The following is a 24,224-nucleotide window of genomic DNA, read 5'->3' as shown; positions in this document are numbered from 1 at the left end:
GTACACCCATACTACTACTTGTTACAGAAAGGAGGATGTCACCCTATATTGAAATTTTAATATTTGGAATGACAGAGTAAAAGAAGAAACCATACAATTGTTCTATTTTTAAAAATAATCATTATTATCGCCTTGTCGGACGATGTGTAAATTAAAAGATTTAATATTTGCATTATTTGGATGATCCTATTGTTATGTGTCCTTGTGGTTCCTGGCAAATGAAATGAAGGTTTTAAGGATAAAAGCTTATCTGAAAATAATGTGGTTAAGGAATTAGATACTTGGGCTAATTCAATCCACTCCATCTCTTAATTAAGACATATCTTTATGTTAAATTTTGTCTGACAAGTACATTTGATATTCGAAACTCACTGGACGGACTAACTAAAATTTCAGTTGTATATATCTATTACATAGGTAAATTTCGAAGATTCGACTTCAAACATCTAATTTAATTTTAAAATCGAGAATTCATTCATGGGACAAAAAACCCTTTCCGCATTAGGCATTAATAAATTTTTAATGTTTAATTAGATCGGGAATTATTAAAAGTAAGAACAAAAGCTCGTTGCTTTTTCTTTCCCTATAATTTAATTGAAACCGCAACCCTATCCATTTATTCATTCGACCGACTTTATTTTGTTCAGTTGAAGGGATTTTGAGTGTCAACTATGGACTCTATGGTCCCATCTTATGTTGCCCCGATTCTCCGAAAATATCACTAGGTACATATCGAGTTCTTCAAAAGTAATACTATATTTTTAAAAGATCTGACACGAATGCAATAGTATTTTGAAGAGTCCGTGCAACGTAGTTCTCATCTCCCAGTTTGGTCTCTTTCTTTACATTTGACAAAGGTCGAACCAAAAAGTGAGTTGCTTTTTTTTTCTACTCATCATAACTAATATTGCTCCTTATCATTTCCCTTTTTTCTTTTTTTGATAATTCCTTGGATTCTCGTGCAAGAGTGCCACACTTTTTTTATTCTTTTAATTTTTAAAAGTTATTTGATCATATCATCAATAATAAAAGCAAGTGTAAAACTTTGCACTGAACTCGCTGCAAATTTTCGCTTAGAATACATGTATTGCCTGCATATACATTACACAAATGGCTGTGAAAAAAAAGGAGGGATAAATAATTATCTTTATTGAGAAATTTACGACTACAAGATATTACATTATGGATTTTTTTTTTTAATTTCCTCATATATTTAGTTTATTTTGTTCTTCTCTGCTTTGTTTATTTCAAATACCACAGAGTTGACGCTTTAGTTAGCAAAAAAAAAAAGACACTTTAGTAGATACCTTTCCTTTTTTTTTCTTTTACTTTAAATAAATGCCTTTCTTCTCTTTTCTTTTTTCTTTTTTCTTTTTCACTTTACATAAAAAGATACATGAGGAAGTTAACAAAGTTATATATAAATACGTATTTCGATCACTAGATTTACATTACCTTCCATTATACCTAATGTATTTGAAAGAATATAAATAATCATAGCTCTCATTAGCTTTTGTTTTTGTTTTTTGGTTCAGTCTAAAAAGAAAAGTTTTTGGGGAAAAAAAACGGGAGAAAAGTGTTGCATTAATGCATTTAGATTGTCTTCAATAACATACATTATTTTAATACATTTATGTTAGGTATTGTCAATCTTTGTTTTGTTTAAATAGCTTTTTCATCTTGCTCTTTTATTTTTTATTAGTTTGAACTTCCATGGTTGAGCCTCCGCATGTTAAAAGGCAACCCGGTACACAATCAGTTAAAGTATCCCGCGTTTATGTAAGGTCTGGAGAAGGATCGAATCTCAAGGAAGTGTAATATGGGCAGCCTACCATAATATAAGTATTAGTGGCTGATTTCACGGGTTGAACCAATGACCTATAAGTCGCACCTATAAACCTCCACTAAAATATTCAATAAATCATTCATTTTGTCTTGATGAATTTGTGTCAAATCAGTGTGATATGATTATGGGTACATATTTCTAACAAACCCATTGAAATACACAAAGAATTAACAAAAAATCATATACTATTTGTTTGTATAAGATACTCTTGCTTCCGACATATATACAATCTTCATTCTTGTAATTCGTACATGTAACGTATATTGGCACCTACCCATTTTCATAAACAGAAAGGAAAAAGAAAAAACTAATTATAATAAACAATTAGGAAATATGTACTTTCTAATTAGAAACATAGATATAATTTTTCTTCATATCAAATATTGCGGGATATGTTTTCTAAAATAATACTACGTACTACATTAAAATAAGGTATTTTAACTATATTCTGCCATGTTTGTCATTTTTTTCTCTAAATAAATGTGAAGTGCCAGATAAATTAAGACTGATTAAATAATATTTAACTAAGTACTCTTACAAAAATGGGAATGGAGAGTTGGCTAGATTCTCATTAAAGATGTGGGTAATAATAGTAGTAATACTATTAGATAAACAACATAAAGTGGTTATGTTGACCCCAGCCGCCAACATGTTTGCAGGAATTTGGAAACATGCATGTACACCTTTTTAATATTGGTTGTCACTTACCCTACCTTTTTTCTTATTTAATTTTTCTTTTATACTGAATGGAAAGAGGGTATGCATGTAGTAAAACGACAACGGGGAAATTATAATAATACTGCAATAATATTCTTTGTAAGTAGATACACGAATTAGCTTGAGTCGTGCTAGACACTGTCATAAGAAATTGTTTCAGCAGTGTGAAATGTTTCCCCAGCATTAAACAAGCTTATCTCTATTTTATTTAGAGGGTACAAGAATCATCAAAATATTTATATTACAATAATCCAGCAAAATTGAAAAGAGAATAAGCATAAAGAAAATTTATAAGTAAAATTGGAAATAAGAGAAGCTAGGCGAGAGCAAGAAAGCTAAGCAGAAAGAGCTTTTTGTTTTTGATGATGGAGAATTGTGTAACCAATGGTGGCTATTTATAATAGTAATTGCATGGAACTTTGTTTTTGCATGGCAAAAGCGCAGCAGAGGATTTGCCACTTTTTACACTTCTTTGCCACTTATCAGAGCCTTCTAGAAGGGCTAAGACATTTGTCCAAAGGGCTTTAAAATATTGCCACAACGCAGACAATGGTAAAGTTGTCTCTGTATGACCTACAGATTGCGGGTTCGAACAATATAGCAACTATTAATATTTACATAGGGTAGACTGTGTACATGATCACACCTCTTGGGGTGCAGTCGTTCCTCGAACCTTACGTGAAAGCGAGATGCCTTGTGCATTAGAGTCCAGTAATTATGGATATACATATTATTTTTATGGAACATATTATTTGTAAATGTACATTGAGTGAGTTTATTTCCCTAGAAAGAAAAAAGAATTGTACATTTAAGTCTCTACCAATTTTTTATTTTATTTTACTTGAACTAATTAGTTAGCTACTATTGCGGAGAGGAAGGGAAAGGAAAAGAGGATGAAAAAACTATTTATGGGAATTCGAATTGTATACCAAAATTCTATTGCTTATATTCTTTTTGGCTATACAAAGTGTTTTAAAAAAAACTGTTGAATCAGGTGGATTGCATCACATTTTCACAAATTTCCATTTTGAGCTCACCAACTCCTATCTTTTTTTGGTGATTTCAATTGAAATGAAAGTACGTTACGATTTTTAACTTTGTATGGAATAGATGAACTTAAACCGAATTACACAGACAAGATTAAAATGGTGAAACTCATTGTCATTTCCATTTTTCAAATGCCAAGATTAAAGACTTTTCATGGTAGCAACACAACATGTGGTTCTCCCGTCGCCAGGAATTTCATCTAGGGTGTTCAAACTTGAAATAAGCAAAAAAAATCTCCAGTAAAGGATGTTCAATATATGTTATATACCATTAAAATATCTAATATTTTACCTATATATATAGAGTATAATTTTTCGACTAAGGGTGATCAGTTGACCACCCTTAGCTAGGGCTATGTACCTTTGTCCCTGGGTTCTCCGATATTATTTAAGAAGTACTCCCCCCGTCTCGAAAAAAAAAGAACTTTTAAATTTTGTTGTTTAAAATAAGTTTTAGACATTTATGTGGTAAGAACTTATCTTATTAAGGGAAAAAATGAAAATGTTGAAGTGAACTTGTTTCTAAATATAAAAAAGTGATAATTTTTTAGGATAAATTAAAAAGGAAAAAGTGCATATAAATTAGGACGTAGGAAGTAAGTTAGTTTAAAGTTCAAACAAAATAATATAATAATAATATTTTGCCTCTACGAAAACCTCCCACCCAAAAAGTTCATGAGATCCACTCTATAAATATTACTATCAAATTTCAGTTTACGATCACATCAACTTTATTATCATCAATCCCATATTATCAAGGGGCGCTAAATATCGAAAATCAAAGAGTTCTTTTTATTTTATTTTTATTTTTTACTTTCACTAAATATCATAAAGATAACACAATTACACATAAGTGGTACATGTATTGTGAACTTATGAGTTTATCTGAACCTAATAGATTAAGTTCGAACCATGTGTATGTATAATTTTCACGGAATAAGAACAAATTATGGATCCACTATTTGCTTACTGGCTTCATATAATTCAAAAAACATTAGTTTTCTCGAAGTTTCTTATTCATATCTCTGATCAAAAGGTATTATTCGATAATGTTTGTCTAGCAGACTCCCTACTAATCCTAAGAAACGTTCAAATATATGTCCTACATTCGTTCGTGAAGGTACTCCATGCGAGTTAAAGACCATATCAACGGATCATCCATATTGTAGATAAGGCATATCTGTTTAAGTAAAATTTTGAAAATGATACCCTTATTTTTGTATCTTCCAAATACTTTATCGCCTAATTTAGTTTCACGTTTATGTAAAATATATACACAATAGTTTCTGGATTATAAATAGAACCACCAGTAAATCAAATAAGCAGTGATAGAACTCGAACTTAAACATACAAAATGTTCAAATCCTAAAGATCCACTCTATAAATATCATCAAATTCCAGTTTACGATCACATCAACCATATTATTATCAATGGACGCTAAATATCGAAAACCAAAGGTTTTTTATTTTTATTTTTATTTCACTATCATAAAGGTTACACCTATACACACAATCGGGCACATGTATTGTGAACTTATAAGTATATCCAGAACCTAATAGTTTCAGCTCCAATCATGTTTATATATTACAAATTCGCGAACCATGGATTCACAAGCTTCATATAATTCAAAAAATTACTAGTTTTTCAAAGCTTCTTGTTTATATCTCTCTTCAAAAAAGTGTTATTTGATAATGACTATCTATCAGACTCACTGCTAACCCTAATGAACATTCAAATATTTGTCTTACATTAGTTTGTGAAGGTACTTCTAATCGGTTAAAGCCTATATCAACATAGCATCCATCTTGTAAATAACGCATATCTTGTCTAGGCAAATTTTTGAAAATAAAACCTTTATTTCCATATCTTCCAACTACTTTATCACCAACTTTGATTTCACGTTTGTATGAAATATATACACAATCGTTTCAGAGTTATAAATAGAACCGCCAGTAAATCAAAGAAGTAGTGGTAGAACTCCGAACTCAAACGCACAAAATATTCAAATTCTAAATCCGCCTCTATTGGTTCTGTATACGTAGGTCGAGGAAATATTTAATTAACTTGATAAAATCGCTTAGGCGGGGAGATACAAGTACGAAAACCCTAGTTTTCAAGTATAGCGGCAAATACAAAATGAATTTGCGAAAATATTCCCAAATTCCAAAAAAGAAAAAACCAAAATTAAATGGCGCCGTTTTCAATTATAACCCAACTCTTTTTGGCGGGTATACAAAACCAATCAAATTTTTCACAACAAGGACATTTTCGTCCTTTCACACTCCCCGCGCGTCTAGGGTTTTCGTATATTATTCCCCTTTATAAACCTCCGATTTTTCCCCAAATCGGCTACGTCTCATTTTCATAAGTCGGTTCTTCGTTATCTTTCTCTGTGGTTCTGTAGCTTTTTCAGTCGGTTCATCACTATCCTATTTTCCCAAACCTTAGCTAACCCTTAATTTCTTCATTTTTCCTTTTAGAAAAAACCTCCACCTTACGTTTATTTAGCAGAAATTGAAGAATTTCACTGTTTTGTTCGCTTTTTTATAGGATAAAATTTAAGATTCAGCTGTTTTTGAGTTTTATTTAGCATTTCCTCATCTGGGTCTTGCTTAGTTTTTGCTAAAACATTCTCATTTGTGATCGCTGAGCTGAGGTCAGTGATTAGGTTTAGAGCTTAGCTGTCTCAAAATGGTGGATTTTAGTGATAAAGTCAGTGATCACGAGGTACTTTTTGTTTTTGTTATTTTTTTTTACTTTTGATCATAAATTTTTTCTATTTATTTATTTTATATATGTGGATTAATGATTTTGATTAAATTGGTTTTGATTTTTAGGTTGCAGAAAATGAAGAGATGAGTGGGCAAAATCAAACCCCAGAAAGAGTTTTATCAGAGAATAGTGAAAGCCAGTTAAAGACTTGTGTTGATTGTGGTACAACTAAAACTCCTCTTTGGAGAGGTGGACCGGCTGGACCTAAGGTCATTTATTAACTCATTTATTTAATTTTGTATTTTGTTTTCTTATTGTTTTCAATTATTTGTTACTAATTTTGATATCACTTCATATGGTAGTGTTTGATTCAACATAGTTAAAATATTAATTTTACTTGTGTACTGTATTAGTAGAATTTAATTTGACAAAGATATTATGATATTATTGGATTGTGATTTACTTTTTGTAAAAAATTAGTAATAAATAAATTCAGAACCCAAGTTGCAATAGTGGTCAATGAGGTATGGATTAAAAAAAATTATTATGTAATTATTTTTGTAATGTTGCGTACACACTATCCTCTCTAGGCCCACATATATTGGATATGATATTGTTGTATGGTGGTGGTAGGTAATAGATATATGGTAAATTAGTTAATATGTGAGTAAGTTTGGCTTGAATATTTGGTAGCTTTTTCCTATTTGTCTAAACTTTTGTGTTTAAAGTTATTTGTTACTTGTAATAGTAGGAGATGATAATTACTCCATTTGGTAAATTAATTAATGTTTGCATAAGTTGGCTTGAACACCATTAGAAAGAGAATAAAAATAATTTTGAGTTCTTGTAAGTTGTAAATGTGATGTTATTAGTGTATTTATGTTTGTAATTTTTGTAACATATCTTGGATGAAAATGTGTCATAAATTTAAAATGAAGTATTTACTTTTGAATAATTAATCCAAATAGTTGCCCACTCAACCATTTAAACTAAAAATAGCCAATGGATGTATGATGTTTGTATAATCAGTATATAATATGTGTATAATCATGTATAATTAGTGTATAATTCATGTATATCGGCCAAGAAGAGTAAATGTTGAGCCCCCAGGGCCTAGCTCAAGTGGCAAAGGGCGGTGGATTTGTGTCTTAGGTCACAGGTTCAGGCCCCCACACCATGCAAAGCAAAGCCTGGTATTTAAGTGGAGAAGGGTAGAGGGGTGGGCCCATTAACCACCTAGTTTTGAAGGCTGCGGTTGGTCCAAAGGATTGGCCCCAGACGGATTTCTCGGTCATAAAAAAAGAGTAAATGTTGAATTTGGCCGGCTATTTGTGTACAAATCTCATTTTCAAATAATTTTCTTGAGTCTGATGATTTGATCATGTTGAATGCAGTCATTGTGTAATGCATGTGGAATAAGGAGCAGGAAAAAGAGAAGGGCACTTTTGGGATTGAACAAAGAAGACAAGAAACCAAAAAAATCAATGGGATCTTCAAATAAAAGTATTAGCCAACATCATAATCAGAACAACCAGAGCAGTAATAGCAGTACAAGCAGCAGTGAGGAAAGTACAACCAGTAATGCAGTAAAGAACAATAAATGTATTCCATTTAAAAAGAGATTATTGCATTTTGGTAGAGAAGTAGCTTTACAAAGACCAAGATCAAGCTCTACACAACACAGGAGGAAATTGGGAGAAGAAGAACAAGCAGCTTTCTTGTTAATGGCTCTTTCTTGTGGTTCTGTTTATGCTTAGAAAATGAAGAAAATAATTAAGGAAAAAAAAGTTGTACTCTTGGCAATGATTGTAGTACCTTTTAGCCTTTTTGGGTTGGTTGATCAAGAAGGTAGGTACATGAGTAGAATCTTAAATGATAAAAAAAAGAGCTTAATCAAGTTGATAGCTCTTAAGAATGTAGGGTTGAGAATTGGCTTGTGTTTTAATTTAATTAAATTTACTTGAACCTAATTAGAGTTATTGGTAATGGCTACTTTATTAGTATTGGACGAAGCTTGTTGATCATATTATTAACCAATAAATGCAAGTTTTCGTACATTTGCATTTAATCAACAATAATAGTATACTTAGTATAATTTAATAGAATTTAAGGAGGATAATGTGCAAATAAATTTTATTCTTATCTTGTGAAGGTAGAGGTTATTTTCTTTAAATCCTTGGTTTAAAGAACCCATAATTAGAAAAAAGAAGAAGGAATAATAATCAAAGTAAGCGATAATAGATAATAATAAAAACCTAAGAATAGTAAATACGAGAGTAACATTGTACTAAAGGTATGGAAAAGAAATACAAATTTGAAAAAGAAGTATGTTTGATTATTTATTAATTTACTACCTTAATCTTCGATCTTCACCTATTTGTATTTAATCATAATTACTTAAATCTAACAAGAATAATATTGATCTACACCTTTTAGTTAGCAATTCGTTTTGTATTTGCTCTAAATCCTAATGAAAACTTTAACCTAAAGTTTAATACTGTAGATTATAGTTCAAAACACGTGAAATCTTTGCTAACAAACAAGACTATTTTTTTCCACAATAGAATAGAAGGTAAATTTAAAATATTTTGTGTAATAGAGGGTTAAATTTGTATTTTTATCCTTTATTATAGCATTGCAAGAGACATTTACATGTGAGTCACATAGTAAAATTTGTCTCATTTTGGATGCATTCGTCACGTGTTTAAAGTCAGCAAGAGTAGCATATTCCCTTTCTAAGTTTCTAGTTTGTCATTTCTCTTTTTGTACTCTACTGACTCACACTGAATTTCCAGCTCATGGTTGAAAATTATTTTGTGATTTCCTATTCTTATTTTTATTACGAATAAAACTTTGAAAAAAGTATAAAGAAATAAGAGAAAGATAAATACATAGTTAAAAATATATTATATTGTATATAATATAGAAGGTATTACATAAATATGAAAGTTTAATTTACATAATATCAAGGGCATAATAGACTTTTCAAGTAAAAAGTGACTTTTGTGATAATTAGAGCAAAGTAAAATGATTTTTGTGTAACAAAAGAAAGAAAAGTGACTTTTGTGTAATAAATACAAAGTTGAATGATTTTTACGTAACAAAAAAAAAGAAAAGTGACTTTTAACAAATACAAAAGTTCAATGACCATGGATAAAATTAACTCAAAGATAAATAGGGAACACTTTGTTCACACTCATGGGTCATTTGGTTGGGAAAGAAGTTATTCCACATTCCCATAAGAATAAAAAAATACTACAACCCGGGATTAGTTATACCACTATTTTATCCCGACCAAACATAGGACTAACTCATCTCAAATTTAATCCCGACATTAATTATCCTTTATCTCTCGTACCAAACGAGCCCTTAATATGAACTTTGAACCACCGAACGATGTGGTGCAACTGATGAGGTTGCTCTTCTCTTAACCAGATGTTTCGAGTTTGGGCCCTGGGTATGGAAAAATCCATGGTAGGGAGCGCTCCCCCCCCCCCCCCCCTTCCCCCAATGGGGCCTTACGCAGCGCGAATCCGGATATAGTTGGGCTCCAATACGGATATCAGACACCGGGTGAGAAACCAAAAAAGAAAAAATGAACTTTGAACACCAAAAAAGATTATGGTAGCTAGGATATATAGGAACCGCTCCACTCTTATTCAGAAGTTTCGATTTCGAGCCCTAAAAATAAAAAAAAATCGCGGTAGAAAGCGTTTTCTCCTTCAATAGGCTTATGTGATACACATTTAAACTAGTCGAGAATCTAATGTGGGTACCGAATACAGAGTGAATAATAAAAACATAGACAATTGTGTTTTTTTAGCTAAATCAAACTTAGAAGCTAAGGACTTAGAAAGCAGAAATTGGGTCAACACAACATCCTCAGTGTTGTACAGAAATAGCTAAAGTGCAGAACATATATTGTAATATATACATCTCAAGTTGTGAATCTGCTCATCTAAAATAAAACACAAAAAAAAAAAAAAAAAAGATGACACCAATGATCAGATAAATGAGCAACTAAGGAAGTACTGGAGACTTGTGCTTTGTAGCAATTGAAATTCAAATCTGTACACTAAGATCAATCTGAAAGTGAACCAAAAAATGAGAATTATTTAAGCTAGAAATTTGATATCTTTACAAAAAAAAAAAAAAAAAAAAAATGCTACGTCGCTTGAGCGCTATAGCATTCAAAACTTTGCATGCATGCATTGGCAAAACCATGTAGCAGCACCTTCTTCACATTTTACATTGGAAGATTGTCTAATGGATCGTCATCATCGCCAAACGCAGTTTCAACTGGTCCAATGCTTTGTTGCTGTTGCTAGTACAGCAAATTAATCAAAATCAGTGAAAAGGCAGCAGCTATTAGCTTAGACAATGAAAACATTGAAACCTGTGTATTTAAAAACTACACACGTCGTCGCTTAAGGCGATAAAGCAATTCGAAGCGAAGATTACGCTTCATTTCTGAAGCCATGTGCTTCGGAGAAGTGTGCACTTCAAACAATGACGCGCAAAGTGATCCTAATGAGAAGGAATTGATTCTTTGAATTTCAAATTTGAGAAGTTGGATTAATATCAACATCTTCGTAAATTGGACGATAAAATTAGTTATTATTAATTGCAACTTTATTATCAACAACAACATATCCAGTATATTCCCACAAGTGGGGTCTGGGAAGGGTAGTATGTACGCAGTCTTTACGCCTACCTTGTGAAGGTAAAGAAGTTGTTTCCGGAAGATCCTCGGTTCAACAAAGCAAAATCAACACAGTTATGACAAAGAGCTACGGAAAACGAAATAGTAACAACAGCCAGAAAAAATAAAAACGAAGCAAAGGAAACATCGGGTAATAGTATCGATAAAATAGGGGACACAAGGAATTTGATTATCATAATACCAAAATCATATATGTTTGATGTCTTCTAATTTCCTTAACTTGTGTGCTTCACTTCTAGCTTTTCGCTTAAATACCCATGGACCTTGTCGCTTCTTTGCACTTTCCAACTTTAAAAAACATTGATCTTTTAAAGCAAAGTGAAAATAACAAACTATTTCCGAGGGTCTTCCGGAAACATCTTTCTATCTTCACAAAGTAGGGATAAGGACTGCATACATACTACCCTCCCCATATCCCACTTGTGGGAATATACTAGGTATGTTGTTATTGAAGATAACAAATTAAGACTAACCTGCTCGAAAAAGGCACTCATGAGGTCCTCCTGTCCAAATGGCTCACCTCCAAGAAGTGAGTTAAGTTGTGATCCGTCCATAAGATTAACGCGTCCAGTTTCTTGCCCGTTAGAGAGAACTGATTCCGCAATAGGAGTATTTATATTCTGTCCACTCTTCTCCACTGAAGAAATACCATGTTGTATACTAGAATGATAAGAGGTATCAAAGGTTGATCCAACATTATGTAAACACCAGTCCTGTGTCGTTTGCTGATACTGTTCGCTAAAACTATCGTCATTAGGAGAGAACCCTCTAGATCCTCTAATGTCAATGTTAACCTCTTCCTTAAGCATCCCTTTAGTTGCCAGAGTGGACGTTGCTGAATTGCTACTTGCGGAAAAGCTGCTGCCTCGCAACTGCATGTTTTGGTTCAATGAGAAATCTACCGCTGAATATGCCTGTGAAGCATGATTGTATATACCACCTCGTGCATTGTCAACAATACCATTCTGTAAGGACTGCTTTGGTTCCACGGCTGTTGGGATTCCGTAAAGCAAGTTAACTTGCTTATTGCTATTGTTCAGTTGTTGCTGAGTTTGAGATCTCAACTTGGGATTTTCAAAGCTAAATTGGTTTCTTTGGTCTACCAGGGGAACATATAAGGATGATTTTGTTGCAGACTGACCCAATGCTGCTCCCCAGAGGGTAGCAAGACTTTGTGCAGGAAGTTGACCGTTAGGCGGTGTCCCAAAGGTTGCTTCTGAGTGTCCGATGAAAGAATAATTCAGTCCACTCTGATGCTGTGGTACACCCATCGACTTCTTTAGCAACAGCCGATATTTCTGCAGCAAATGGTTGGCACTAATAAGTATTTAATCAATCAATCGACCACACCACTAACAAGTAGTTTAAAGTAAAAGTAGTCGAATTATCACACATATGCCTATCCCAACTTAATACAAGTGTAACATCAATGACTGCACATTTACAACTAGCTGGTGTCGTCTATATAGATCATTTGCTTTCATTCTGTTCTATTCTAGTTATTTTCGCATTTATTCTTATGTCTTTTGAGGCAACTCCCTTCTGTAGTTTCGACCTACAGACTAGTGAAGATATCAGGGAACAACTCAGTTGACTACATGTTGCAGGTATGCAAAAGACATGAAGTCGTTCACCTACGAAACTTCTAATGCATGATATTCTTGAAAGGGAAAAAAGGTAAAGGTCCTCGGTACCTGAAGGTGGCTAGCAACATGTTCTCTTTTTAGCCAAGGAACATTCATCAGTTCCAGAATTTTCTTGGGAACAGCCCCTGCATTCATAGTTAGAGTTGAGACGAGAAATACAGCAAGACCTCTCTACAACATCGTTCATATATAATAACCATTCACTATGAAAACCAAGTTTTTCTCATAACCAATCTTTTATGTTATGTTATAATGTATGTCCTCTATAAAAAGACTTCACTATAACAGCCAAAAGATATTGGAACAAACGAAGTTGTTATAGAGAGGTTTGACTGTATACATACATTCGAGAAGCTAATATTGACTGTTAATTAACTGTATAGTAGAAGGCCCTACAATAAGGTATGCAATGACTGAGAAGAGTTACAAATTTTAACTAAACCCTTACATTAAGAAATATCGACAATTACAGACAGTGGAGTCAAGCGAGAACGAAACTGATGTTATACTTGTAAAGCAGACCAACAATATAACCATCTGTCATTGATATTTTCTGTAGTTATAAAGTACAAAATGTTCTACTACTTAAGAGAGAATGAGGGCAGTGAGCGCGGATGTTGACAGATATAGAGTCCCTTTTGTTGAGCATTAAAAATGATATGAGAGCGCGGATGTTAACATTATTGAAGACATTACCAACAAAACCGGGAAGAAGAGAGAAGACATAAGATAAGACAGCAACTTGGTTATACTACATGTTACAGCTAGTAATAAATCTTTCTATCAGGTCAAGGTCACAGATTTCTGCCCACTTCTCCAAGTAGAAAACAACCATATAAAACTGGATAACAGGGAAATATGGTTTCATTGGTAAGTATATAGTAAATTCCTGTTAAAAAGAGACCAACAGGGTATCACAGAAAGAGAAATGTGTTAACATATTAAATGGAGAAAGATGCATGTAAATGCATAAATAAAATCCAAAAAGGAAAAGACTACACATTTGATATACAGTCAGACCTCTCTATAACAACATCCCTATATAACAACCAGTCATTACGTTATAATATATGTCTTCTAACAACACTTCACTATAGCAGCCAAAAAAAAGCCAGAACAAACGAGGCTGTTATAGAGAGGTTTGATTGTAGATTGAAAGAAGCAGAGAATACAAGTTATGAGAAGAAAGATGTGATGATGAAGAATCATGCGAAAGAATGAGATCTCTGATGCAAACATATTCGACGACCAACTCAGAAACTGAGGAAAAAGGAACACACTATAGTCAGCAATTGAACTAAGGGGTTAGATCAGCTCCTAAGAACACTTTTACTAGGTCTGAAGGTGACAGATAATACACACTTCAATTCGCCTAAAAATAACCAGACATTTGGAACAACATAGAACTACATTAACACGATAAGAATCTAAATAAATATCTAAAAGAAAGGTAGATGGTTCATACTGTCCATTCCAAGTTGATTGACAGCTTGTAGAAATTTTTCATGAAGCTCCGCGGACCAAAGAACACGTGCCTTCTTCAACGCGACCATATCATCCCTTTCTTCAGTTTCATCGTCCTCCTTTCTTTTCTTCGAGTTTTTCAAGTTCACTTCATTAGCTGAAGATGAGTACTCAACATCTTCTGGTGGTTCCTGTGGCCATTCTCCATCTTCTACAATTTCTGATTGATCAAAAACCTTGCCCTTCCACTCGTCCTGATTTTTTCGAACCACGTGCTGCCAAATGTTCTTCAGCGCCTCAATGCGTACTGGTTTGATCAGATAATCATGTGCACCATGAATCACACCTTTCATAACCACATTTTTACTATCATCCGCGGACATCACTATTCAATCACAAATGGAAGTTTAAAGTCCATTGATTAGTACAAAAGTCAGCAGTTTCTAAACTTAGGAACAACAACACAGTTTGTAATACACGAAAACAAGAAACTCACTTATAACAGGCAAGTCCATCTCCAAACCAATGTGCTCAAGAAGCTTAAAACCATCCATGTCTGGCATGTGGACATCACTGATAACCAAGTGAAATTCGTTTTTGTTTTCGCGTAGCAACGACAATGCAACCTCTGCTCGATTACACGAGGTGACTGGAAGAAACCATTAAATTGAAATGAATTGCAAGGAGAAGATAAGAAAAGAACAAGTTCTTCAGTTCAGGATCAACATATCAACCAACCTATACATGTTCCTTGTATTTTTTCTTTTGATTTAAGACTCAGATTAACATTAAAAATTACAACTTGGTAAACTTCAAGGGTCGGTAGAAACATGAAAAAACAAATCCAGGCCAAAGTCTTTTTCCAGCATGAATTCTCAACATAACCATTTCCTAAATCACCTAAAAATCGAATTTTCAGAAACTTACTACTCCTACTTTTAAATGTTTTAATTCTGCCGCCTTGTGAGGTTCCTCACATTGCCAGTCTCAAATCTTGATAAATTGCAGTAGGTTGACGGCTAGCACAAAGCTGGTTAGCTTTTGATGAATCCTACAATTAATGGCGGATGGAGCATACATCCGACCTATTCAACTGAACCCAATATTTTAGTCACAAAGTATAGATATATATGTAAGTAATCACAAAATTGTCAGAAAGTTATTTTTGAAATCATAACTTCTAAAGTGTAATAGTTAAGTGGTAAAACCTAAAGGTTGAATCCGTCAAATTTCAATCCAAAATGTACCTCTGCCTACTATTTACTAGTTTGGAATTGGGGCGTTGTGGTAGTTTCCCTTCTTTTCTTTTTTGACTTCCACACAGGGTCCCAATTTTGGGCCTGACTAATCCGGATTAGATTTTGGAGATACAACGATTTCCTACCAAAGACAACTCTATTTCCATGGCTTGAACCCGTAACCTCTAGTTAAGGATGAAGGTATGAGCGAACGTAGAGTTTGGTCGCCGCGTTCATCTGAACCCTCTACTTCCAACGCGGAACATAAATTTATGTGTAAAAACATTAACATTGCAACAAATAGCAGGAGGTCTTATTACCCCAATTGTGCTCTTTAATGGCTTATCCCCTCCTTCAAATTCCTTAATTCAACAAGATTCAAGATTCCTAATAAAACCAAACATACTAAGTAGACAACGCATTCATTATTTTTCTCCCTAAAACTCAGACTCAAAATGAAAATAAAATAAATAAAGACTTGAACTTTATACAATATTGCATGAAAACTTTAGAACATTGAATACCTTCGTAGTTGCACTTCTTAAGCATCTTTTCCAAGATTTTGAGACAAGTAGGATCATCATCTACAACCAGTAATCGTAAAGTCGGAAACTTGATGGAGGACATGGGTTCCTTCAATAATTTTCAAGAAACTTACATGGAAAGTTGTCACTTAAACATAGAGAGGGATTTTGGTTTCCCACCCAATATAGTTCTAAGGCCAGACCCGACTAATGGTGTTCCCTCTGACGCCCGACTAATGGGACTAATAAGTAATTAGTAATTAAAATTGCCCCATTTCCAGTTGAAAAATTGGATAAGGTTGTGAAAGATTTGTAACTAAAATGGACGAAAATGAAAATAGAGTTTAATATCAAAAACTAAAACTTAGAAAACAAAAAACATGCTCTCGTTGAGAGTCGAACTCAAGACCTCCCGCTTACTAAACGGGTGCTCTAACCAACTGAGCTACGAGAGCTTGTGTTATGATTTTCCAAAACTGATTATATTATATACAACAGCAAGTCAATATTGGATATGACATTTTTAAAAACTCCTTTTACTTTTTTCAATTATGATGTTTTAGAGAATGTAAAATATATTCTTTAATCAACAACCTACTATCAGTAAATGCATGTTTCTTTGAAAATATTGCCCTACTATGTTTACTTGAAAATATAACTATTTCAAAGAAAATTGTTTCTTCCCAAATAAAATTCCAATATTATTTTTTAGAACTTCTTTTAGTTTTTCTCTTGGTGGGTGTGGGTGGAAGGTCGGGGTGAGCAAGCTCTTTTTTTAAAATTCGATAATTCAGTATGTGATATTTGTATTAGAATCCTGACTAATACGAATGCACATCGCGAATGACTTATTAAAGGGGAATAGATAGGTACAATACTTTTCTTCTTACGAGGTCTCAAGTCAAAAGAAAAAGGGACAGCCACGTACAAGGCATCTCGCGTTCACACAGTGTCCGTAAAAGGCCCGCAATCAAAGGGTATATGGTGTAGACAACCTAACTTAATGTAAATATTAGCGGCTGCTTTTACGGCTCAAATCCGTGACCTATAAATCACACAAAAACAACTTTAAGAGATTTCGAGTCATGAATTTAAAAAAAGGAAAAGAAAAAAAAAAAACCGCATAGACCAATGTCCAAACTTAGTAACAAGCTTCCATAATTTCCAAGAATATACACATCATGATGAGTCAATGACTCAATTCTTCTCTGCCAAGTGGAAAGTGGCTATTTCGTAATAAACTGCAACTTCAAGCCTTTATTCATAACCCAAACTCTATATAATTCCCCAGCATTTCCTATTGTGTAAAATTGGAGGCTCTCTCTTAGCTAATTCTCCTCCCATTTCCACGAAACTTCGCGAATAAATTTCCGATTTTCTCCTTAGGGCTTGATCTATTTCCATTTTGGTACCATAAAGTTCTGATCTTTGAGCAATTTCAGTATCAGGAAATGCACAATTTCTTCAAAATTTTCTGAGGATTTTAACTTAAAATTTGTTTAATTTAAAGGATAATATAAATGGATTCTGATTCTTGGATTCGTCTCTCTACTTCTTCACGACGTAATCAATCTCGTTCAGGTCAGTGTTATCTCACTTACTTTCCTCTTTAAGTTTAATTAGTACTCCACATCTCATTTAGGCGTCACTTTCCTTTTAAGTTTGTTCAATAGAATGTTACATTTATATATATAAAAATAATCTAACTTTATATTCTGATTTTATCCTTAATAAATTGATTTATAACTATACAAATGTTTATGATTTATTTTGGATCACAATTTTAAAAATTAGGTATTTTTAAATAATATCACATAAATTGAGATAGAAAGAGTACTAGAGTCAAAGTATCTAATTTTTTGTTTGAAGAATAATAATTTTTGGGATGAAAGATGGTTTTAGTTTGTGAGCTGAGGTTAAGTGGATTATGTTTTGCAAGAAAATGAACGAATGGAGAAGGAAACTATACGTTTGCAATGCTGGGTTTTAGTTTCTGTCATTTAGGGGTTTAGTATTTTCTCACTTACTGAAAAATATGTGTTCTGAAGTATGAGTGTCAAAAGTAGCTCATTTTCGTTTTGAAGTACTTAAAATGATTTCTTTTTATTGTTAAGATGTTTACAAATATTACTCTGAAAAGGACATAGTTCGGCTCTCATGTAGTAAAAGGGAAACCCAATGAACGAAGCATCCGAGTTCACGTAGGGCCCGGGGAAGTGCTGTGTCCAATGGAGTGTGATGTAGGCAATGGCTGATTCCATGGCTTAAACGCATGACCTATGGGAGATAATTTTACTGTTGCCCCATAGTGTTTTCTTTTTGGCAATGGAATGAAGAGATAGTTTGTGAGCTAAGGTTAAGCGGAAGATGGTTTGCAAGAAAATGAACAAATGGAAAGGAAACTTACATTTGTATTTTTCTCCCATTTGCTTAATTACATCATTTACTTTCCTGTTTAGGCTTGCCCAAAATAGCGGGTTCAGAATACGAAGTCCATGCATCTAATTTTTGGTGATTTTGGGCATTGCTTGTTTATTTCTTTTAATTCACAGTTTTTTCAAAAATTCTGTAATAATACTATTTTATTCAGGAAGGAGTAATTAGTTTGTGAGATGAGGTGAAATTCGATATGTTTACCCGATAGAAAGAAATAATGCAAAGGAAATTTTACATTTGTACTGCCGGGAATATGTTTGAGTCATGTTATTATGTTTCGTAAGGTCCTATACTCTTTAGGAGTCTTTTAGCCCTATTAAAACAAAGAATTTTATGCCAGTAGGAAATATAGAGAGCTTTTATTACTTTTCTTTTTTATTTTTATTTTGTATAATGTTGGCCTGAATTTAAGTGAGGAACCCTGCTTGTTTGGGATTGAGGTGTAGTTGTTGTATTGCAGGTTCTTTTGTTTTTGCATTGTGGTTTGTTGAATTGTCGGAAAGATTGCTTATGGCTTTTGTAATTGAAGTTGGGGTGTATTTGGTGTATTATGCAGACTTCTATAATATAGGAGAAGAGTATGAGGGTGAAGAGGAGTCAAGTCCGGAGTTTCTATGCCCATTCTGTGGTGAGGATTTTGATATTGTTGGCCTTTGCTGTCATATCGACGACAAGCATGCTATTGAGGCTAAGAATGGGGTACAATATCTCTACAACTCTTAATTTTCTTGCTTTGTTTTTTCCTTTTGTTCGAATATCATATTGAGTTGAGGCATAGCTGAATTGATTGAATTATCATATGTGGATTGTATAAGTTCTTAGCACCTAGGACTGTCTTATGTGCACGTTGAAGTTTTGGACTTTATTAACCTTCTAATTCTAATGCTTCATTTGACTTTCTCTAGTGCAACCTTATCAATGGTTTAGCTTATTTTTCTTTTCTCTATTTCTTGTGTTTTTTTTTGGGGGGGGGGGGGTTGGGGTGGGTCGAGATGGGTGCTTGGAGAATCGCTGGGGCGTGCACATTTTGCAATGTGAAAATGTTGACCTTTAGCTATATGAAATGATCCTTTTCATTCTGTATGCCTATTTTAGAGGCTTCGAACTTCTTAAATTCAGAGTTTCAGGATACCAGTTTCTAGTTTCCTTTATACAAGTTAAAAAAAGGAGGAAAAAAATTAGTTTCTTGATTCCTTCTCTTGTACATTATTTGTGGAGAGTAAGAAATCAAGCGGTATAGGCTCTGTGTCAGAAACATTTGTTGCATAAATGCTTCATTATAGTAGGTTTCCCTCTGTTCAGCTGCTATGTCAGTGCAATTAAAATCTCTGACAATATCCGTTTTTTTTGAGTTATTGATAGTCACAGATTCTCTTTCTTTCTTTTTCCATAATGGTGGTGTCCTGACCAATTTGCACGCATCTCGACTAATCCACCGGGTACCTGCTACCTCCCACCTTTTCTACTCCTCTGAAGCTATGTAATTTGCCTCATATTTTTCACTGGAAAAGAATATCTTTCCCAAATCCTTTCTAAATGCTCTTGCTCATTTTTGGATTTTCTTGTTTGCGGCCGTAGTTGAATGAAAGGGAAGGTTTGAAATGGAAGTCTTTAGCCTAGTGGAAAGGCTCCTCCACCTCCTACCCTAAGGTTGAGTATTCGAGTCAACAAGGGGGAAAATTGGTAATGGACCACTGTTGACTCTTGATAAGAGAGTTTGGCTGTTGGGCGTGCTATATTAAGAGAAAGAAAGTCAACTATGATTTAATTGTCACTCTCATAGTGAATAGACTTAGAAGTGCAACCTGATTCCAGGGCCTAGCTTTGTTAGGAGATGCACACAGGAATATTAAGCTTCTTGATTTCTATTTGTGTGAGCTTTGGTCTCATTTGACCAAGATAAATTATTAACAAGGTAACACCCTTGTGCAACTCCACTAGCTAGAGATATATAAACTGGAAATCCTGGGAAGCACGTCTGATACTGAAACTGAAACTCTGAAAGGCTAGCCCCTCATCATTTGGGGTATTGAGAATGATAATCTGAACTTGTCCATCATGGGAGTCAAAGATTCCTTAACGAGGGTAGCTCATTTCTTTCTCCTTGGTACTTTACTTTAACTTCTAAATTTTGGCTTGAGAATGTGAAGTAAGAGATGACGCAGTCTCAGAGTTCTGTGCGGAATTGATGAGACAAAGGAGGAGATATGCTCATTCTTTGCTGATTTGTCCTCCCCCCCCCCCCCCCCACACACACACACACACACACACACCACAAAAAAATACAGCAGAAAAAGAAAGTAGCTAGGGTTATTTTGTGTCTTGATTATGTGTTTTTAGTTGTAGCATTTGTATTACATTTTGTATTGACAGACATCACCTTCACATGCCTTTTTTCCAGAAAAAGATACTAACAAATAGGACAAAGCTTTTGTTTTAATGACGCGAACCAAAGTCAGATAGTGACTAAATTAACAGAAATTTATTGTCCATCATTATAATGTTTAAATCTACTTAAGATTGTAGACCTCTTATTGTGAACTGTGTGTCAAAGTAAAATGTTGATATCTGTAAATGCCAATAAACATGACCAAAATTGATCCTCTGGCACTCTGACTTTTAAATGTCAGTTGAAAATGTGTATGCTGGTTCATATATCTGAGTTAATCGGTGAGTTAGATAACATGTCTGTAAATGCAGATATGCCCTGTTTGTGCAAAAAGGGTCGGGGTGAATTTGGTTGGGCATATTACTCAGCAACATGGAAATATTCTAAAGGTATCCTTCTGTTTTTCATAGTTGACTTAACTGGGATTTGAATGTGAAGCCCTTTCTGTATCTCCTTTTGATATTACTGTAGGCAATGTATAAGAAGCTCTTGCTAGAACTATAACGCATTTCACTTCTGTCTTGATTTTACTGCTGGGCTATGTAAAGTTTGTATGTTACGTTGACTGTAACAGGTGCAGCGCAAGAGACGATTTCGAAGGGGTGTATCTAATTCAACTCTTTCTATTTTAAGAAAAGAGCTAAGAGAAGGAAGTCTACAATCCATCCTCAGGGGATCCTCACACTTGGTTTCTTCCTCCACTACAGATCCTGATCCCTTGTTATCTTCGTTCATTAACAGTTCGGCTTTGGTCGATGAACCTCCCGAAGTTCAACCTCTGTCCCCTGCTAAAACATACTCAACACAAGAAAGCACTGTTGATAACTTATTTGACAGGTATGGCAGCATTTATTACACTTTAGTTATGTCTCCATTATTATTGCATTTGATGCTGGGAAGTGATGAGAAAGTGGGGTAAAAGGGGAACGAAGTCCTTAGTAACTATGTTGCTCGGACTCTCTGAAAATTTCGCCGGGTGCGTGTCCAATCCTTCAAAAGTAGAGTATTTTTGGAGGATCCGACACGGGTGTAGCAGCATTTTGGAGAAAGTGCCAACATAACTTAGTAATGTAATGCTTCTATGTATGTGTGCACAACCATGGTTGGATTTCTTTTCTTCATGTTTCTCTGACCATAATTCACTGGATTTCTTTTCTTCACGTGTCTGGTAATGTTCAAACGCGTGGTTGAGTTGCGCATAACTTCTCATTTTCCTTGTCATGGTTGAAACGTATTTTTACTACTACCATTATTTTCTTAATGGAAAGTCATTTTAAGCCAAATCCGTTATGATTTATGATAAAAATATATACCTTTGTATGTTTAGTATGCCTTCCCATCCTGTATGCTATATTTATCATTTCTCAATAGTCGTAGATACTCGTGTTGAGTACTGGCCTATGTTTAGAGAAGGCATTAGTCATGAGTTTTGTGTTCGTTATTGAACGTTGTAAATACACTTGACAATATCTAGCGATGAGTGTGATGCTCGTTTTGGTGTTTTCGATTGACTCTGTCTGAGATCATTGATCTTAGTGTTATTCTGAACAGAAATCTTCAGCCATCTCCACTATCTGAGGAAGATCAAGAAGAGAAGGCTAGAAAAAGTAAGTTTGTGCAAGGGCTTTTGCTATCGACTTTTCTTGAAGACGACTTCTAATTTAATAGAGGATTTGCATGTCGTAGCTATTATATAATAACTTGTAATGTAGCTTGGTGAAAGAAAGAGATGCTGCCAATCTGTAGTAGTTAGGCCAAGAGGAACTCTGAAAGTAGTCCTAGTGTATGTAGTTATGTATGTATATAATAAAGACACTATTACTTTTCCACGTTCGACAGTATGCAATATATTCTAATTTAAGAGAAAGACTTACCTAATAGTATATCAAGGCTGCTTAAACATTACTATGACTCAGTTGCTTTGCCTTAGTTTCTTCTTGGCCAAATACATACGCAAACACTTAAACTTGTCCCCAGTTGCTTTGCCTTAGTGTTTGCATATGTATTTGGCCTTTATTCTTTAGTGAAAATTGCACTTAAGATTAAATATTCCTTATCTTCTGTAGAAAATTCAAACTTTCTTTCTGTGCTAGGGTCACCTGAAAACATAAGCTTATAGCTAAGTACAACAACAACAACCTAGTCAAATCTCACAAGTGGGGTATGGGAAGGGTAGAAAGTACGCAACCCTTACCCCTAACCCGGAGGGACAAGAGAGGCTGTTTTCGAAAGACCCTCAACTTAGGAAGGTGAAAATAGACAATAGAATCCGTGACAGCAACAAAAATCGGAAAAATAATATAAGCATCGTAATAAACAGAAAATAGATGAAAAAACAATAATAGCAATCAGGAATAACGCCACAGCACTATGAAAAAACGGAAAAATAGTGTGAACACAACATACATCACTAGTAGTCCATGACAATACCCTAACAGACTAGCCCCATCCCCAATACTAAGGAGAAAAACGCTCGACTCTCTCTTATCCTTTAATAGCTAAGTGTATATATGAATTGGGAACTTAATCTGAAAGCTATATTTAAATTTGGCTAAATAGCTACGTGTATCCACGAATTCGGGATTTAATTTGAAAGTTATACTTAGATGCAGCCCCTCTGTCTCATATCACCTGTCAATGCATGACATATATAGTAGACAGTCAGCTTGTTTTACGCTTGCCAACTTACCACAATCGGCCTCCTTTGTTATAATTTAGAATCATTAATATGAGCAAACTCACACAACTAAAATCTCCTCTTAAGATCTAATTTTTGATCCTCTCAGCAGAATAATTATAATTATTATTATTATTATTATTATTATTATTATTATTATTATTATTATTATTATTATTATTATTATTATTATTATTATTATTATTATTATTATTATTATTATTATTATTATTATTATTATTATTATTATTATTATTATTATTATTATTATTATTATTATTATTATTATTATTATTATTATTATTATTATTATTATTATTATTATTATTATTATTATTATTATTATTATTATTATTATTATTATTATTATTATTATTATTATTATTATTATTATTATTATTATTATTATTATTATTATTATTATTATTATTATTATTATTATTATTATTATTATTATTATTATTATTATTATTATTATTATTATTATTATTATTATTATTATTATTATTATTATTATTATTATTATTATTATTATTATTATTATTATTATTATTATTATTATTATTATTATTATTATTATTATTATTATTATTATTATTATTATTATTATTATTATTATTATTATTATTATTATTATTATTATTATTATTATTATTATTATTATTATTATTATTATTATTATTATTATTATTATTATTATTATTATTATTATTATTATTATTATTATTATTATTATTATTATTATTATTATTATTATTATTATTATTATTATTTTTATTATTATTATTATTATTATTATTATTAT

At 33.1% G+C, this 24,224-nt stretch overlaps 3 protein-coding genes and 1 non-coding gene across 5 annotated transcripts; 2 read left to right on the top strand and 2 right to left on the bottom strand.

The window, feature by feature from the left end:
* The first annotated feature begins 5,962 nt into the window (after positions 1-5,962).
* Positions 5,963-8,301, top strand: LOC109241290 (GATA transcription factor 15-like). The gene is made up of 3 exons (XM_019408016.1): positions 5,963-6,337; positions 6,448-6,591; positions 7,717-8,301. The coding sequence occupies exons 1-3, from the start codon at positions 6,302-6,304 to the stop codon at positions 8,077-8,079; spliced, it is 543 nt and encodes a 180-aa protein (XP_019263561.1). The 5' UTR covers positions 5,963-6,301; the 3' UTR covers positions 8,080-8,301.
* A 1,909-nt stretch (positions 8,302-10,210) lies between these two features.
* On the bottom strand, positions 10,211-16,213 carry LOC109241289 (two-component response regulator ARR2-like). 2 transcript variants are annotated; one of them, XM_019408014.1, is made up of 6 exons: positions 15,918-16,213; positions 14,652-14,804; positions 14,157-14,540; positions 12,740-12,816; positions 11,519-12,343; positions 10,211-10,646 (listed from the first exon to the last, which is right to left on the bottom strand). In XM_019408014.1, exons 1-6 carry the CDS (start codon positions 16,018-16,020, stop codon positions 10,569-10,571), a joined length of 1,620 nt encoding a protein of 539 aa, XP_019263559.1. In that variant the 5' UTR covers positions 16,021-16,213; the 3' UTR covers positions 10,211-10,568. The 2 variants fall into 2 exon arrangements, with proteins under 2 accessions (XP_019263559.1, XP_019263560.1); XM_019408015.1 differs by having other exon boundaries at positions 10,211-10,640.
* Positions 16,214-16,298: 85 nt separating this feature from the next.
* TRNAT-AGU lies at positions 16,299-16,372 on the bottom strand. Its single transcript has one exon. It is a non-coding gene; the product is annotated as a tRNA-Thr (tRNA).
* Positions 16,373-17,214: 842 nt separating this feature from the next.
* On the top strand, positions 17,215-22,625 carry LOC109241288 (protein DEHYDRATION-INDUCED 19 homolog 4-like). The gene is made up of 5 exons (XM_019408013.1): positions 17,215-17,498; positions 18,910-19,052; positions 21,054-21,131; positions 21,317-21,579; positions 22,294-22,625. Exons 1-5 carry the CDS (start codon positions 17,438-17,440, stop codon positions 22,400-22,402), a joined length of 654 nt encoding a protein of 217 aa, XP_019263558.1. The 5' UTR covers positions 17,215-17,437; the 3' UTR covers positions 22,403-22,625.
* Positions 22,626-24,224: the final 1,599 nt, after the last annotated feature.

Source organism: Nicotiana attenuata, unplaced genomic scaffold, assembly GCF_001879085.1.
Source record: "Nicotiana attenuata strain UT unplaced genomic scaffold, NIATTr2, whole genome shotgun sequence".
In the NCBI taxonomy this organism is placed as follows: domain Eukaryota; kingdom Viridiplantae; phylum Streptophyta; class Magnoliopsida; order Solanales; family Solanaceae; genus Nicotiana; species Nicotiana attenuata.
Note: the sequence above shows the minus strand (reverse complement) of the source record. Positions and strands in the feature narration are given on the sequence as shown.